Genomic DNA, 15,219 nt, shown 5'->3' with positions numbered 1-15,219 from the left:
AGAACGAGAACGTCTCCAATGAGACATGGCGGACGTCGTAGGTGAGGGCTCCGGATTAATTTTGGCTGCTTGTGTGTAGAAAGAGAAATGGCGGCCAGTCTCTTTGGAACGGGCGCAGCCCGTCCAAAAAGAGAAAAAAAGATATGAACAAGAGATCAACCCCACCTGCTACAAAAATAAACAAGCAAAATTTTAGTATACTTAACATAGATAGTGCCACCTGTCATTATTATCAGGGGGCAACAGGCCCGTATATAGGAACACTATCTTCTGATGCGCTCCATCCTGATTGGTTAAGTGGCCCCTACATTCCACTGCGCTGCAAATAGCTTGCGAAAATAAGTATAGGTTCCGCGTTTTCTTTACGTGGGGTCTTAGCGAGTGACCCTCTATAAGCTGACCGTACGAATAGGCGTATTGCTCCAAAACATTTCGCTGCTGGTATCTGTGCCTAGCTTTGCCGAGTGGGTACATTAAAGGAAATCTAGGAATCTTGAAATTAATTTACTAATAATTATTACCTTGATGTTCTTTTACAAAGTGAATGAGATATCAAGAAGAAAATTGCACATTACCCAGAGCAAGTTTTAGGGCTTTATAAGTTGTCCTATGTTAGCAGTTCGAAAAGTCGTGGCTCCATTAGCGATTTGTGGGAGCTACCTCCCTCTAAATGCAATATTCTGCTTGCGTATGTGGTATGTGAATTCTTAGCCACCTTGTTGATGTACCAAAGGAAAAAGTTATGCTCACATTCGGCCGTGTTTGTGCTATGGTACTTGCGGAAATAGGGTAGTGCGGATACAAATACCTTCCGCAGACGTATGCCAATGAGCGCAACTAGTACATCAAAGCGAATCTGTGCAAGCAACTTTTGACGCTTTTCACAAGTACTAAGGATCTGTTAAGAGGAAGCTTTAGCTCGAGTGCTCCTATCTAAGTACATGTAAAAAGAGAGTTCGGTTTTCTCGGTAACAACTGCACCAAGTTTGGCGAGACGACGCGAACTACTCAGGCGCCATATCGTATAGCCATCATCGCCGCACAGCCCGTCTTGCACGGCACTACGCTTTTCATCTCACGATTTCGTTCGACAAACGACAAGACGCCCTTCCTCTCAGGGAAATCGTGCGGCTACACCAAATGAAGCGTGACAAGGAGCGTTACTCGTAACCACTTGCTATCGCCCTTGGCAGGAGCAGTGGTCCCCGTTATTAGCGACGCTATCGGCGCTTGGGCGAGCGTCGCTCGACGCCCGACACGTCGGAGCGCGTTGGCTGCGTCCGGTTACGCTGGCTGCGTCACTGCGTCAAACCATCGGTCGAACTGCAGACGCTGTTGTTCTCGCAAACGTGACGTAACGTGTGCGCGCGCTCATGCTACGTCGGACTATATTTAGCCCTTTACGCACGCTGGTACCGCGGATTGACATCAGCAGCTGACACCGTGGATCAGCGTAGACCTCCCCACCTCGCGCCACCCTTCCTCGGAAGCGCAGAATTGGCGGCCAGAAATTAGGCGCATGCGCAGGTCGTTTCCCTTGCGCTCCTCTTCCGTTATTCGAGGACTTTAGCAGCAGAACTTAAGGAACACGGACACAATCCTCGAACAGTGCTCGAAGAATGAACCAAGTAGCTCAGGTAAACACCCTTCTCGCTCCTCCTCCACTTTCCGCCTCATGCTTTAGTGTAGCCCTCCTCTGCAGTTTTCTCCTCGCCCGCTCTTCTTTCAACTCCCGCTGGGCTCCGCGTTCGCTTTCATCTTTCGCTGTGCTCGTCCGCGCGGTTACGAGGTACGACGCCGTGGCACGCCGACGCTCAACGCAGAAGCAGGTGCCTAATAGCTGCTCTCAGAAAGAAACAGAAAATAAAGGTAATGCAGGGACTATGGGAGAAAGAAGCTAGAATATTGGGCAGTATACAGCGGCAGTCTGTGTAGTGTCGAGCTATGTCAGAAGAGAGTGAAAGAAAGCTTTTAGGGCAAGGTTAGCTTTTATGAGTTCTTTCATCTGGGCGTCATTCAAGTTAACAGATGCTTAGCTTGCTTCCTTTCTCGCGACGCTTTTTGTATCGCCCGGTTCTCTTTGCACCTTGTGGCTGTCCCGTGAAGGCGGAAGCTTGGCTCTTTCTGGATGCGAAAATTGCTCCAGCAAAAGTGAATGGTCGCTTGCACTCATAGAGTTTGTACTGCTGTCATTTCGTGCTGTGGAAGCCCTTGCGCTGCCGTCTTCATGAAAATCGTCGTTTTAAGGCATATAACGGCATTCTCTTTGCTGACCAGATCCGTGTAGCCTCCATGCTGCAAATCGCGGAAAACGTTATCTTCTTGAAGGCAAAGCTGAGAATCTGCCTATTATGGCGTGGCGGCGCATGCACCCTGTCCTAGCGGATTAGTCGCGAAATGTTTTGGAAGGGTCGAGCGCTCGGACGCGCGCTTCTGCGAACACTCGTGCAGTGTACCGCGTTTAACTCTACTGGTAGCTCGACGTCGGTGCGGTGCCGAAAACGAGCGCAGCTTAAGACTGCAACTCCAATTTAAAAGAGAAAGCGACCAAGGCATCGTTAGAGTTTACCGGACTGTACCGTGAGGCATGTAGTTGCCGCCTTTCATTGGTGTCTAGCAAATTTAATGAAAAAGCCGTGCGTTACACATGGGTGACAAATAGCCGCGTCCTTAACCCTTAACCCGCGTCGCGGAGTAGTGCAATAAATGGCAGATGGTTCTGAACACAGATAAAGCTGTTTCCATGACAATTACGAAGAAAAGGCGCCAATAAATTTTGAATATCGCACTAATAACGTACCACTACGTTAAGCGCATGAGTATCAATACTTGGGCCTATCAAGAACTTCAGATTTTAGCTGGTCAACGCATGCTCGGAATGTCAGCAAAGACGCTAGAAGCAAATTGTTGTTCCTAGAACGGGCATTCCCTCATTCTACCCCCAGCACAAAACAACCGGCATACGTCACCCTCATTCGTCCAGTTCTTGAATACGCCAATATAGCCTGATTTCCGCACATGAAAAATGAAGCAGCCATGTTTGAATGCATGTGGTGCAAAGCCGTCCCATTTATCCTCAACAGATACCGCAGTACCGATTACCCAACGGAACTACTGCATCGTGCATACCCCCCGACGCTGAACAATCGAGCAAAGGTACTTCGCTTGAAATTTTTATTCTTACCGCTGCACAATTGCTTTAAGATTGATCCCTCTGTCTTTATAAGTATCAACCATTCCAGACATACACGTCAAAAACATGCTGTCACACTTCAGGAATTATCGTGCCACAATAACATGTTTTTCTATTCCTTCCTAATCGCAGTGCGCGAGTGGACCAAATTAGATCCGGTAATTACTATAAAGAGCGCCCCTGAAATGTTTGTGCAGCTACTAGAAGAAACACTACTCTGGCCAAACGCGCAATGAATATTTTTCCTGGTGTGACGTCATCATTATTAAAGCTTTACTGGCCGCGAACTTGCGATTTCGCCGTGGCGGTGCTCCGAGGCGGCGCAAGAGGTCACAACGCGCGCCTCGACGCGGATATTTCTTTCTGTCTCTCCTTTCCTAGTCCCTTCTGCGCATGCACCACTAGTGGCACCCAGCCACAGGTGTTCCGCCGCTGCGCAGCGCCGCGCCTTTCCGCTGGCGCCGTTTGGTATGACGTCACAACGCGTTCCTCTTCGTTGCGCTCGCCTCCGCTCGCTTCACCAGCTGCGTCGCATGCCTGATAACATATCGGAGGATGGAAAAGGAGAACTCGCTTGCACCGCAACCAAAGCTGAGACGGCAGTATGGACGGCGACAATTCTGATAAGCAGGAGGTGGCCTGGAATCGACATCGGAACGAGATGAAGAGGGAACGAATGGCCCAGGAAACGGACGAACAGCGCGCCGAACGACTGGCTAAACGCCACAATATAGTTAGACAACCAGACTAACCTGGACTTGCAACCAAGATGGATGGATGGATGGATGGAGTAACTTTATAGAAAGGTCCTGCGAGCTACGGGGCGCAAGGTCCCATAGAGCGGGCTACTCCCACGTTGGGACCGGGAGTTGTAACTCCCTGGCCGCATCGTGGGCTCGCTGGACAGCCCAGAGCTGCTCCGCCAGGTCCGTGCTGCGTAACGCTTCTTGTAGCCTGGCGGAGTCTTGATCCTTGTTTGCGTGGGTCCGACCACACGGCCAGAGCAAGTGATGTAAGTCTAGTGTGCTATGGCAATTTTCGCAATATGATGTTTTGTATAGGTCAGGCATGTAGTGATGTAGTCTGTTCCGCGTGGGGTACGTGCAACCAAGATTAACCAAGGCTAACCATGCTATGCCTTAGCTTTCGGTATGTATATCCTGGCATAGCCGAGCTATGCCTCTGCCAGTTTTTTGTATATATACCTTTTTTCAGTGCGTACTGTTGCATTGTGTTCGGCACGTATGTTAAGCGCCTAAATGTACCACCTGCTTTATCTCCGTACGCTGATACACAATAAGAGTTCTACTGCTCGCCTATTTTTGTGTAACTATCCTCGGACTTTCACTGTAATTTTTTTGAGCAGTGGATTGTGCGGCTTTGTGCAACCAGTGATATACTGTATCTTGAAATAAAATAAAATAATAAGTACATCCCGTTGCTGACGAAGTCTACTTGCAGCGTCGGTCCTGACTTGCTCGTGGTGGCAGCGCGTCCCTGACTGCACGTACTCGTGCGCGGCAACACTGGGTCGATACGAGACCGCCAGGACGCTCACTCCAACGACTGACCGTCTATTGTACGTCACCGAAACCTTTTTATCATACAAGGTCCACAACGACGCAACCGACGAGCGCGAGTTGTACTGCGACCGCCTTTCTTGTCGACGGCACCGACAAAATCAGCGTGCCGACTATCATTCGAACGAGGCCGGCACGATCGGCCATCGAACCGACAACACAATGGCGACGGCGTCTTCGCTTCTATATTTAACTGACCGTGCTCAATATGAGTGAAACACGCCTACCAAGTGGAAATGCACAAGCTTTAACCCTCTCAAACCGTGCCCACGAAGTTTGAGCCAATGTCGATCCTGTTCATCGAAGGTTAACCTGGCGCGGTCGAGTTCGTTCAACCGCTACCGGCGGAACTGAAATGTAAGCAGTTAGGTCGAACGAAACTGCTTTCATAATTCAGTTCGGCCCTTAGCGAATTGAAATCAACTACACTTCAATTTGCACGACACGTGCACAATAAGCGGTAGGCGGCGACACAACGCTGTGCCAACACCAGTACGTCACCGTACCTGTAGGGTGTCGGCCGCATTCGCGACGTATATGGCCTGTACGTGTAGCTTGTCGACACGTTTCTCGATTTCAGAGATGCACTGTTTGCCTTTGCGTCAAGCGGAAAACAAGAGAGTGTGTCTTCGGTACACAGCAGCATAAACAATTAACAGCCTCGCTCAGGTATGCCAACGCCGTGTAAGCGATGGCATCCGCGCGATTTCGTGAGATAACACGGCCTACAAATGAGCACTTATGCGAGCACAGTTTTCTCTAATAATAATGCTCTATGGTACGCTAAAAAGGTAAGTATGATGGAGTTAAAGAAAAGCGACAATGAGTTAATAGCTCGTAATATACCTATCTGAATCACACTTGCCGTTGTTCAAGTGGTTCGGCCGCTGATATAGACTCGCCTCAGGGTGTAACAACACGGCACGTATGCGCAGATATGCATGTTTTACTACATTTTGACACTATTTCATATCAGCGATGCACCTTTTCCACAATATTTGACGATAAGAATGGTCTGAAGCTGTAGATGTTGATGTAAAATGTTGATGTAAATTCGGCGCAGAAGGCTGCGCCCGAAGATTTCTTGCATATGCGAAATATCTCAAAATGTGTAAAAAGAATACAAAAAATTACCGACGATTACTTTACTTCCTAATGCGAAATTTGAGCGCAGCAAATAAGCTGTTTCACCTTTTCGATAGATTGAGGCAAAGAAATCGAGCAACACATGTATGCGCTATCACAGAATTTTTTTTTTTTTATTTTTCACACGTATTCCTTTAACAAAGACTCTACTAACAGTTCTTGACAGTCATGAAGGAAGCTTTGTGGTCGGAGAAATAGACTGATATATGTTCGACTTGGTACACCAATGCTTGATTCTCAAAGACGAGATCTATACAAGTGCCTCGCGAGGTTGTCACAGCCGTGGGACGCGTTACGAGCGAGAGGAACGGGATGTTCTCCCGCATAAGTGTTAGGAAATTGCTGTTTGTCTTTATGTCAACATTAAAGTCCCCCACTACTAACATCGGTGTGGATCGATGGACGGTTAATGCCAGTTGCAGGAAGTGCACGACGTCTTTCGTGAGTGCGGTAGGGGCGAAGTAGGCAGCTACTACCAGCAAGCCGTTGGGCAACTTTGCGGCGCACAGTTCGCCAACTTCATGTGACGTGCCAAACATTTCGACTGGTATGGCAGAGAGACCTGTGCGCAAGTAGATAGCGACTCCCGCCGCTCTGTTGTGGTCTCTGCGAGCACCACAGCAATATAGGAAATCTATGATTTTGAGAGGCTCTTCGGGATCCATCCAGGTTTCAGCAAAGCAAAGTACAGAGGAATGGCGCAGAATGTGATCGTGGTGTACGTCCTTGGCATGTGCGGCAAGGCAGCGTACGTTAAGAGCGGAGATCAACAAGTAGTGCGGCTGTTCAGTCATGGCGAGGCACTTGGCGGTGATGGTGTCAAGTTTGTGGGATTGCAACCGACGAAATTCATCGGCTAGCTTTATGTCCGGATTGGCTTTTCCGTGGTAGAATGTGAAGTCGTTGTCAACATTGGTCAGGTAGAGTCCGTTGATGTCTGTAGCGCGACTCAGTGCCACGTATACCAACTTCTGTGGATGATTCTTGGCGTAGGAGTACACGACTTCATCATATGTGCCACCCTCGGATTTATGAATGGTAATGGCGCTCGCCTGCACAACGGGAAGCTGGCATCTTACCGATACCTTCGTCTTCTTATCGATAACGCAGGTGACGGTACGCCTTTCAATCGGTATCCAGTTCGGTTGAATGTTTCTGTTGAGCTTGCGTAACTGGTGTGATTTTGCGGCCGCTACGGTTCCGATCGCAAGTTTGGAGCCAAGCTCCCCGAACTGCAACCATATGCGTAGCGGTTTCCCATGGGTGTCGTTTTCGATGAATTTCAGTGTTCCCACCGATCCATTAACAAGGCCATCGGAAACATTTACGTTGAGGGTGATCATGTAAGGCTTGCCAATGCACAGCATTAAATTTGCTGGCAAATTTCCTATTTCGGCCTTGGGTAACGTTTCGACCTTACGCATGGCCTCTGTTTGCTCTTGCATAGACCTACACCCAACGATTGTATCCTGTGCCGTGCATGGTACAGCATTATCCTGTGCTACTATGGCCTTTGTTGTGTTGTAGTAATCAGATTCCTTGTTGGAGTAGAACAAGCGTATGCCACCGGGGCAAGAAGCTTCTGCTTCCTGCTGTGGAACAAACCGACTCTCGATAAGTGAGATTTCCTTCCTCTCGACGGCGGCGATGAGCCTCCGCTTCGGCGGTGCGAACGGCAGGGTCTTCTCGGCGGCGGCGATGAGCTTCTGCTTCAGCCTCGCTTACTGCTGGTTGCTCTCGACGGCGGCGATGAGCCTCCGCTTCGGCGGCGCGAACGGCAGGGTCTTCTCGGCGGCGGCGCTTAGCCTCTGCTTCGGCGACGCGTACTCCTGGATCATCTCGACGGCGGCGACGGTAAGCTTCTGCTTCGGCGGCACGCACCTCTGGATTCTGACGGCGACGCCGCTGGGCCTCTGCTCTGGCAGCTCGTTTAGCAGCAGCAGCAGCAGCAGCAGCAGACGGAGGACTTCCATCGGTCGTCTCGCTCATGGCTCAGAGAGAACTGGCAGATAATTTCGCAGTGGCGAACGGCAGCGGCAATTTCGGCTCGGGCGGTGCACATATACAGATCCGCCGCCACCGATCTGGCTCTCTGATTGCCACCGCACAGGGCGAACGGCAGCGGCAATTTCGGCTCGGGCGGTGCACATATACAGATCCGCCGCCACCGATCTGGCTCTCTGATTGCCACCGCACAGGGGTTGCATTGGAGGAGGAGCGAAGAAAGGAATTAAGTTCGAGCCGGCGCTTTGACAACCGGAGACTCGCAGGAAGAGGGGGGAGGGGGCCGGCGTGTACACCCAGCGGCAAACGATGGGGGAAGAAGCGCGCGCAGCAAGCGGACAACACGATAAAGGGAGGAGGGAAGAGATAGCAGCGACTGACTGATGCCGCTGACGCCGATAGTGAGTCAACCCCAGCTGCGGAGTTGGTTTCAGGGACAACGCTGCCGATGCCGACACAAACAATATGATACCCTCGCTTCCGCAGCGCTAAGAACCAGGTCTAGCCGTGGGAAGGTGGTCACGTATTCGTCGACGTGCCGGGGCCTACGTGAAATAACCGGCGCGTCGGCAACTGAAGAGCACCCTATCCGCCACACAAGAACAGGGGGAGGGGGGACCCTTTCCTCCTCTTTCTGCATGGCGGCGACGGTGTTCTATGCAGTCACGTTATCTTGACTCTCTAGCGGCGTCAGCGGCATCCAGCGGTATCAGTCGGTCGCTGCTAGCGCTGGGGGGATGAAAGGGGGGCGGAGCTGGTTACGAGGCCGACGACAACGCCGACGACGACGCGAAACCCAGGAACGGACGCCAAAGAGCTGCGCTCTAAAAGCGATGTCCAAGTGCACAAATCAGTGACAGCGTGCGTAGGTCTACGATCAGCGTGCGTAGGTCTACGATCAGCGTACGTAGGTCTACGATTCGCTTCTTCAGCGACGGTCTGTACCTTGCGAGGAGGTGCCCTAACGTGTAACGAAGAGTAACACAGCTATCCGACAACGTGGCGCATATGTCACATCCCTTGACCCGTGGCACGGTGCGTTGCTGTTCCTGATGACGATGATGAGGATGGTGGTGCAAGATGTAGTGACGGCGGCCAACGAACCATGCCATCGTCCCTACATTTATTTCAGCGCAGCGCCGACTGCGGCGACCAACGTAGCAGTCTTCTAAAACAATAATCCGCGTGACGCGTTTGGAACGAACTTCACACAAGGCATGGAACGTATAAATGTTCTGTACTTTGCAATAGCTTGTGGCAAAGGCGCATTATCAGTCGACACTGCGATATTTCACTATTTCATTATTTCGATATTTCACGATATTTTGATTGTGAGCTGTGCTGTGCGCAAATATAAATAATTACATTAAAACAGAGTTGTGGCCTTTGTGGGCAGTACAGAAGCATTGCACGAGGTTAATCGTTGGATAGGATGACAGTAAACCAAATTATACGCATCACCGTTGGTAGTAAAAGATCTAAATTACAGCTTCGTTATAAAGCATCGCTTCATGCAGAATGTAACATGTGCGTAAGATCAGTATGTACATATTTTTGAAAGCTGCCATATTGGACCGTAGTGTATTTTCAAGGTCAGACCCACCGTGCGGGAGGCCTATACAAGCGGATGCTAGATTACGTCAGGTCGGTAGTGGGTTCGGCATATTTCTAACGCTTGGATCAAGTTACGTGGGACAATCGCTGTATACGGTGACGTGATTTTTCGATGGGCCAAGCGTGTTTAGAAGGTTGAGAATCGCAACTTCCAGCTTATCTTCGGGTTAGGTGTCCAATAAGTTGGTAGGTAGACCGGTCTTTCTCAATGCTGAAAAAAAGTAAATAAAAACCGTTTGGATGGTAACCTTAAACATGTATTTTTATTCCTGCATACACACACACACATATACATATATATATAGTCGTATCATAAGAAGCCAACAAACATTGACACCAAGGACAACATAGGGGAAATTACTTGTGCTTAATAAATAAAATTAACAAACGATAACTTAATGGAAACTAAAGTGGGTGAAAAAATAACTTTCCGCAGGTGGAAACCAAACTCACAACCTTCGCATTTCGCGTGCGATGCTCTACCAATTGAGCTACCACGGCGGCGTTTTCATCCACTTTCTTGGGTATTTATGTGTCCTAGTAGAACCCTGGGAGTGTTAGCCAGCGCCACCACTCACAGACCTTGGCGGCGGACGTGGAACGTCCTTCTTGCCGCAGGCGTCACGAGAACGTGGTCTTTTAGGGTGAAGGCAACATGTTGCCTTCACCCTTCTCCTTTTAACAGACCCTTAGTACTTGTGAAAAGTGGGAGAAGTTGCTTACACAGCTTCGCTTTGATGTATTGTTCTCATCGGCATGCATCTTCGGAAGGTATTTATATACGCACTTCCGTGTTCGGAGTCTCCGAACTATCCTGTTTCCTCAAGTATAGTAGCACAAGCACGTGAGAATGGGAGCGTAATTCATTCCTTTCGTCTATGAACAAGGCGGTGAAGAATTGCCATACTTGCTATGCACTGCTATTGGAGCCAAGCCTATGTAAACTGCTAACATACGACAACTTGAAAAGCCCCGAGTCTTGATCTGGCTAATGAGCAATTTGTTTCTTGATATGTAATTTGCATTGTAACTGACATGAACGCAAGAACTGAGAGCAAATTATTTTCAACATTCCTGCATATCCTTCAAAGTAACAACGGTGCCGCTGTAGCTCAATTGGTAGAGCATCGCACGCGAAATGCGAAGGTTGTGGGTTTGGTTCCCACCTGCGGCAAGTTGCTTTTTCATCCACTTTAATTTCCATTAGTTTATGGTTTCTTTATTTCATTTATTAAGCACAAGTAATTTCCCCTATGTTGTCCTTGGTGTCAGTGTTTGTTGGCTTCTTATGATATGACTAATAAAAATCGGGCCCCTTCGTTAACCCCATTTCTTCTCGTTATATATATATATATATATATATATATATATATATATATATATATATATATATATATATATATATATATATATATGACCGTGAGACACACGTCTGTTTTTCCGAGTTCTGTGGCGAGGGGGAAGTACCTTGGCGCGGCTTAAGTTACCTTGAAAACTAGAATGAATGAATCAATTCATTAAGAAAAATTTATTTAACGTCGCAACACCCCGTTATTTACTTTGGTATTTTTATCTTGAGGGCAGCTTTTTATATGAAAAGCTTGATGGGTGTCCCAATTTATGGCACCGCCAGTTTTTGGAAATCCTAAAAATAATTTAAAAAAATATGCGTGTCAATACTAATACTGCGGAGCCAAGACATACATGCAAATATACACTCCATTTCAGACATCAGGTGCAACACTGTGTAGGCAAGAGAGACTTTTTGGAGTGGATGCGTCCGCACTTGGAAACAGTTCGATTTTCTGCAAGGCAGTATTGCGAAACTTTATAAAAAGCCAGCACTGCATGAAAAAAGAAAAAGCCAAAATCCTTAGAAACAAACTGTACTATACGGCCACTAATCAATTGTTTGAGATCAATTTGTTTACTTTACGTTTTTTTTTTATTGGAAACTCACCACGGCGGCCTCACGTGCACGATCGCGCAAGCAAGCGACTTTGGCGCGCAGCGAAGCATGGTCGGAACGTGCGGAGTGACAACCGCTCCTCATCGAACTTCTTGCGTAGCTTCCGCAGCGTTGCATCTGATGTGTGAAACGGATTACAGGCTCCCCAGGTTTTACGTTTCCGTTAGATACGGATTTAACAAGCGACCCGCTATGCTGGCCATAGTGATAATCATTTTGCGTCGAAACAAATAACTGCAGGCATATTTTCCTAGCTTATGGAGTTGTTATATTAAAGGACATGTAGTGACCTTGAAAATTTATTGCGGTGACATTTTTTGTCGATGTCTTTTGTAAAGCAAATTAGATATGAAGAGGAAATTTGCAGACTACCCAGAAGAATGTCGGTGGCTTTTCAAGATATGGTACGTTAGCAGTCTGTGGATAGCGGGCTCCATTGGCGCAGCAGCCGGGCACACGTCGTGAAAGTTGCTTATGTTTAGAAATAAGCAATCTTATTGCTCATATTGATGGCAGATGGTGAGCAAGATTAGAAGCTATGGTTCGTTAGCAGTCTATGGATAACTGGCTCCATTGGCGGTCTCGTGCTTTCTCTATGTCGCGAATGTTCCTTATGTTTAGAAATAAGCAATCTTCTTGCTCATATTGCTGGCAGATGGCGAGCAGCATTAGAAGCCCTACTCAAATCACTTCCCAGTAAAGCAACGGCATGTGCAGACATGTCACCCGACGGAGCACACAAGTATGCGATAACACCCGGCTCTGGTCCGCGACCATAGGGGCTTAATCCATAGTGGGAGCGAGGAGACGGCCATACCACGCACGACCTTCACATATGGCACCAAATTTATTGTGACTGTCTTCATGTCTGCGATCAATAGCTTCCAGTCAGGCTACATCGGCCTCCCTGCAAAAATAAGACTAACAGAACCAGAATCGGGAGTCAAATTACCATAGGTTCCAAGCCATGAGGGTAACCGCGATAATGAAGCGGCTCACATCGCCGCCCGTGCGACCAGAAACCGGGCGCAAGGGCAGACAACCCCAGGGAACCGAGAAAAGTACGTAAGCTAGGGAGACCGTCGAATAGACTGAGAGATGATCGACGCCCGTACCCGAAATATTGCAATGGGCTTAAAGGGAACTGTCAATCTTCATAAGAAGGGCGCAAACTATATGTTTCTTGAGCCCTATAGAAGGCTCGGTGACATTCTGAATGACAATAGAGTATCGAGCTGCGTGCACTTTCGTCTAGAACAGGCCGGCTTGGAACACATTACGCGGGGGTATGCCAGAAACCCACCACCCAAAAACGTCATGCCACGAGCCCCTTCCGCCGATAAATGGGAGAAGAGGTTAAGGGGCCTAGTATATCAAGAACAGGACCGGCTGGCGGAATGGCTGACAAAGTTAACGACCTCATGGGCCGCAGCGAAACTCCCTCCCCGGCCTAGCATCCCGCTTCTCCTGTTTTCAATAAAGTTATTTCGTCCTCCTCCTTCTCCTCCTTCTCACTGCCGCAGCCACACAATCTCCTAGAGGACCTGCAACGTAGAGGCGCTGAAATACGACTGGAGTAACAGTAATTACGGATTCGTGACAAGAAGAATAGCAAAGAAAATCACACAGGGGGTCCTGTGCGAGTCGTCTACATATGCGAAAGTACTGTGCTACGTGCTCATCTGTACGTAGCCTAGCGTCAATATCAAAGTTTGAAACTATATCCAGGCACGAGAAATGATTTCGCAGCGACGACTTAAACTGGTGTGCACGGTGGCGCAAGGTGCTTTGATGACGCAAGAAAAGTTCTGCACGCGGCGGCGCCAGGTGCGCTAATGACGTTACGATCAGTTTAAGTCGTTCTTTGAAGTAGTAACTTAGCGCGATAAAAACACTGAAACAAGAAAGGCGGACAAGGTGCTAGGTCCTTGTCCGCTTGTGCTTGTCCGCCTTTCTTGTTTCCGTGTTTTTATCGCGCTGAGTTACTACTTCAAATATGGATGACCAAGTAGCCCAACAGTCAATTCTTCTATGAGTCGTTATCGCTTTTTAGCGCCTTATCCATGCTCGCGGAACCAGTATCAACCGTGATCAAACATACTTCGGTGGTGGCTGACCGCGCGCACAGTACTTTGAAAGCGATATATTAAGGAGTGAAAAAAAAGGAGGGGGGGGGGGCGTGAAGCAGCTAAATCTGCATGCGTGTTGCTCGCACAACTGCGAAAAAAACAAAAACAGGAAATAAAAATTTGGCCGCCGATTATGCTTCTTTGTAATGCGATATTTGAGCGCAGCTGCGGCTTTACTTGAACAACGGGCAACCGCATACAGGACACACGGTGCCAAAAGGCGTCGGTTCTGCGTTTTGGATTGGGCAGCACAAACCGCGATCCGTCACCCCCGCGTATAGGGGGGGGGGGGCTGGAGATTAGCAAATATTAATTAATGTTTCTTCTGAGATGGGATGAGTAAACGTTTGGGGAACGGGGGTATGAGTACAGGTCACACACTCATTCACTCGCAGACAGGCCACAATGTGGCCGCACAAGTTTGGGGTGGGGAGTACAAGTAAGGGGAGGTAGTGGGTAGAGTGGAGGCAGGAGAAGAACAGCCAGGCGGAAGCACTGCCAGAGGCGACAAACGCCACTCAGGAACGTGCCCCGCAAAATGGGGAAGCGAGAGACATCGCTCACAGCCGCACAGCCACGCGACGCGGAGACGGAGGAGCACAGATCCGTGGATCACGCGTGAGGTGGCAAGGCGCCCCCGCCGCCGGCACAGCGGTCGTGCCGCGACAGCGGGAGAAGAGGCGTCGAGGGCGGAGTGGACTGTAGCGGCGAGAGTCACCGCAACGGCACGCGACGGAGGAAGGGGGTGAGAGGATAGGCAAGAACACGTGATCCTGCTTTGGAGGAGAATGTGAGAGCAAGACTCGCTTCGCGCGCGAGAGAAGGCGGCAGCGCGAGTATGATGACCTTGGTTACGACGAGGCACAATTGCGAGGCCGACCGCTGCGAGCCGAACGCGAGCCGAACGCGGAACGGGCGCCAGAGAGCAGCGCTCTAAGAAGACGCAGGGGGTATAGCCTCGTTTTAAAATGGCGGTAAGTAAAGTTGCTATCAAATAATCCTATGGATGTGCTGCTAACACACAGGTTCCGCGTCCTGGCGAGCACCTCACACCTCTAGCCACCTGGTCCCCAATTTGGCCACAGTCATGCACCTTTCCCATATACGTGTGCAACTGCGATCTGAGAAGTCCACTGCAAGGTGACTTGCAAGAGACTTGCGCATCAAGTTTGCGTGTTTGCGGCCGTTCGTTGGTCGGCCTATCAGGCACGTACCCAGGATTTTTTTTCAGGGGGAGGGGGGGGGCAACCAAAGGTAACTTTTCTATGCAAATGAGGGGCGGGGTACATTTACTAGTACAAATGTGAATTACGCCCGCCATTCGCCATAAGGACGCGTAAACCCGCAAAAGAGAAATGAAATAAGGTGTAGCTCACAGAGTAAGCCTGTGAGATGCACCTGTCCTTTACTTGGCAAACAAGGATCCGCATCGAATGGACTCGCGCAGGAAGGAAGCGCAGGAAGAACACTTCCAAGTACAAGCAAATCAACGAAAGTGCAAAATAAAGACTTCTATCATCATCATCAGTCTATTTTATGTCCACTGCAGGAGGAAGGCCTGATTTCTATAGTAGCATACAACTT

General features: G+C 49.1%; 1 protein-coding gene across 1 annotated transcript; it reads right to left on the bottom strand.

The window, feature by feature from the left end:
* Window positions 1-5,990: 5,990 nt before the first annotated feature.
* On the bottom strand, window positions 5,991-7,286 carry LOC139055568 (uncharacterized). The gene has a single exon (XM_070533087.1). The coding sequence runs from the start codon at window positions 7,284-7,286 to the stop codon at window positions 6,069-6,071; it is 1,218 nt and encodes a 405-aa protein (XP_070389188.1). The 3' UTR covers window positions 5,991-6,068.
* Between the last annotated feature and the right edge of the window lie 7,933 nt (window positions 7,287-15,219).

Source organism: Dermacentor albipictus, chromosome 2 (assembly GCF_038994185.2).
Source record: "Dermacentor albipictus isolate Rhodes 1998 colony chromosome 2, USDA_Dalb.pri_finalv2, whole genome shotgun sequence".
Lineage (NCBI taxonomy): Eukaryota > Metazoa > Arthropoda > Arachnida > Ixodida > Ixodidae > Dermacentor > Dermacentor albipictus.
This window is presented reverse-complemented; position numbering and strand designations above follow the sequence as displayed.

Excerpts from the sequence above, each read along its gene's own strand:
- LOC139055568 (XM_070533087.1), bottom strand. The coding sequence starts at position 7,286 with ATGCTGTGCATTGGCAAGCCTTACATGATCACCCTCAACGTAAATGTT.